General features: G+C 50.8%; 1 protein-coding gene across 7 annotated transcripts in view; it reads left to right on the top strand.

The window, feature by feature from the left end:
* LOC100949338 (glutathione S-transferase A3) overlaps positions 1-1,460 on the top strand; it is a 62,055-nt gene that overhangs the window by 35,635 nt on the left and 24,960 nt on the right. For all 7 annotated transcript variants that reach the window (XM_023513126.1, XM_023513123.1, XM_023513122.1 and 4 more), the window contains one exon: positions 879-1,010. In XM_023513126.1, coding sequence (XP_023368894.1) covers positions 879-1,010 — 132 coding nt within the window. The remainder of the gene's footprint in view (positions 1-878; positions 1,011-1,460) is intronic.

The raw sequence follows: 1,460 nt of genomic DNA, 5'->3' as shown, positions 1-1,460 counted from the left end.
ATGTAGAATTTTCTACTCAACAGAATTTTATGGTCATGTTAGAATGTGGGCTGTGCAAGACTCAGAGCCACTCTGAATGTAAGTTGAGACTAGAGTCTGAGAAACACAGTGGGCATTTATTTAAGAGGAATGTGGTGAATGCAACATATCAGAAGATATCCTGGCATCAAGGGTAGAGAGACAAGAGACCAGGTGCCCCTCAGGACAGTATTGTAACACTTCAGAGGTGGATTAGAAGTATCTAAACAGAAATGCTGACACTGGGATAGGGAGTAGGATTTTTTTTTTTCCATTTCAAGGTAAGTTGCAGGCATCACTGCAGTTCACCCATAGACACTTCAACTTAGAGATTATAATGCAGCTTAAGTTAAAGGTCAGAGTCTAGTCTGCAAGGGAGGTGATGAAGTCAAGGTTACCCAGCTTTACTTCAGATCCCATAACACAGAGCAGGACACAAGGAGAGAAGACACAGGAGAGTGGACTCCTGGGCGAAGGTGGACTCGCTGCCCAAAGGAGGCTGCAGAGAGAGAGAGTGCACAACCACGTCCTGGCCACACACGTTAGGGCGCGGGGTAGACCAAAACATGGCACAGCAGGTGCTAAGACCCTGGGACACATGAAAGATGCAAGGAAGGGTGGGTGGTGGGAACACTGCAGGGATGTGGGATTGAGCGGAGGAAGCAGAGCCTGGGCTTCACCTGAGGGGTGGAGCAAGGAGCAGAGTCCTCCCTCTCACCCATGGATCAGGGACCATGGAGAAAGGTCTGGATCTCCAACGTGCCCAGGGAGGAAGCAGAGGTAGGAGGGTGAGGCTGGAGAGGCTTGGGGAGGAGCAGGTGCCCAGCCTGATCTGAGATCTGATTCCTCCAATTCCCCAGGTGTTAAAGAGCCACGGACAAGACTACCTGGTTGGCAACAGGCTGAGCCGAGCTGACATTCAACTGGTTGAACTTATCTATAACCTGGAAGAGTTTGATCCCAGCCTTACCGCCAACTTCCCTCTGCTGAAGGTGATCAATTTTATTCCTTCACAGCCCTCAAAGAGGCAGCCCCATATCTCCCATGTGTGGAGACTAGTATTTGGACCCTTGACTAGTGACATTCAGATCTGAGCCTCCTCTAGGCCTTCACTGCCCAAGGTCTCCATCTGGTTTCCTTTCCTGGGCTCCAGATCCTGCTGTCAGACCTCCTATTTCTCTCTGGCCAGGCCTCCTCCACACTCTGAACCATCCCACCTCTACCTCCCAGTGGGAAAACTGATTTGGAGTGGCCACAAACTTGCAATTCATTTTTTGTCTTAATTTCCTACTCAGTTTTCTCTGGTATCTGTTCCCGCCTGAACAGTGGAACTGCAGGAGGGGACGTAGTCTGTGTGTGCAGTCTGGGGACAGTGGAACTGCAGGAGGGGACGCAGTCTGTGTGTGCAGTCTGGGGACAGTGGAACTGCAGGAGGGGACGCA

The sequence above is a fragment of the Otolemur garnettii genome, unplaced genomic scaffold, assembly GCF_000181295.1.
Source record: "Otolemur garnettii isolate 467f Iridium unplaced genomic scaffold, OtoGar3 scaffold00035, whole genome shotgun sequence".
Classification (NCBI taxonomy): domain Eukaryota; kingdom Metazoa; phylum Chordata; class Mammalia; order Primates; family Galagidae; genus Otolemur; species Otolemur garnettii.
Note: the sequence above shows the minus strand (reverse complement) of the source record. Positions and strands in the feature narration are given on the sequence as shown.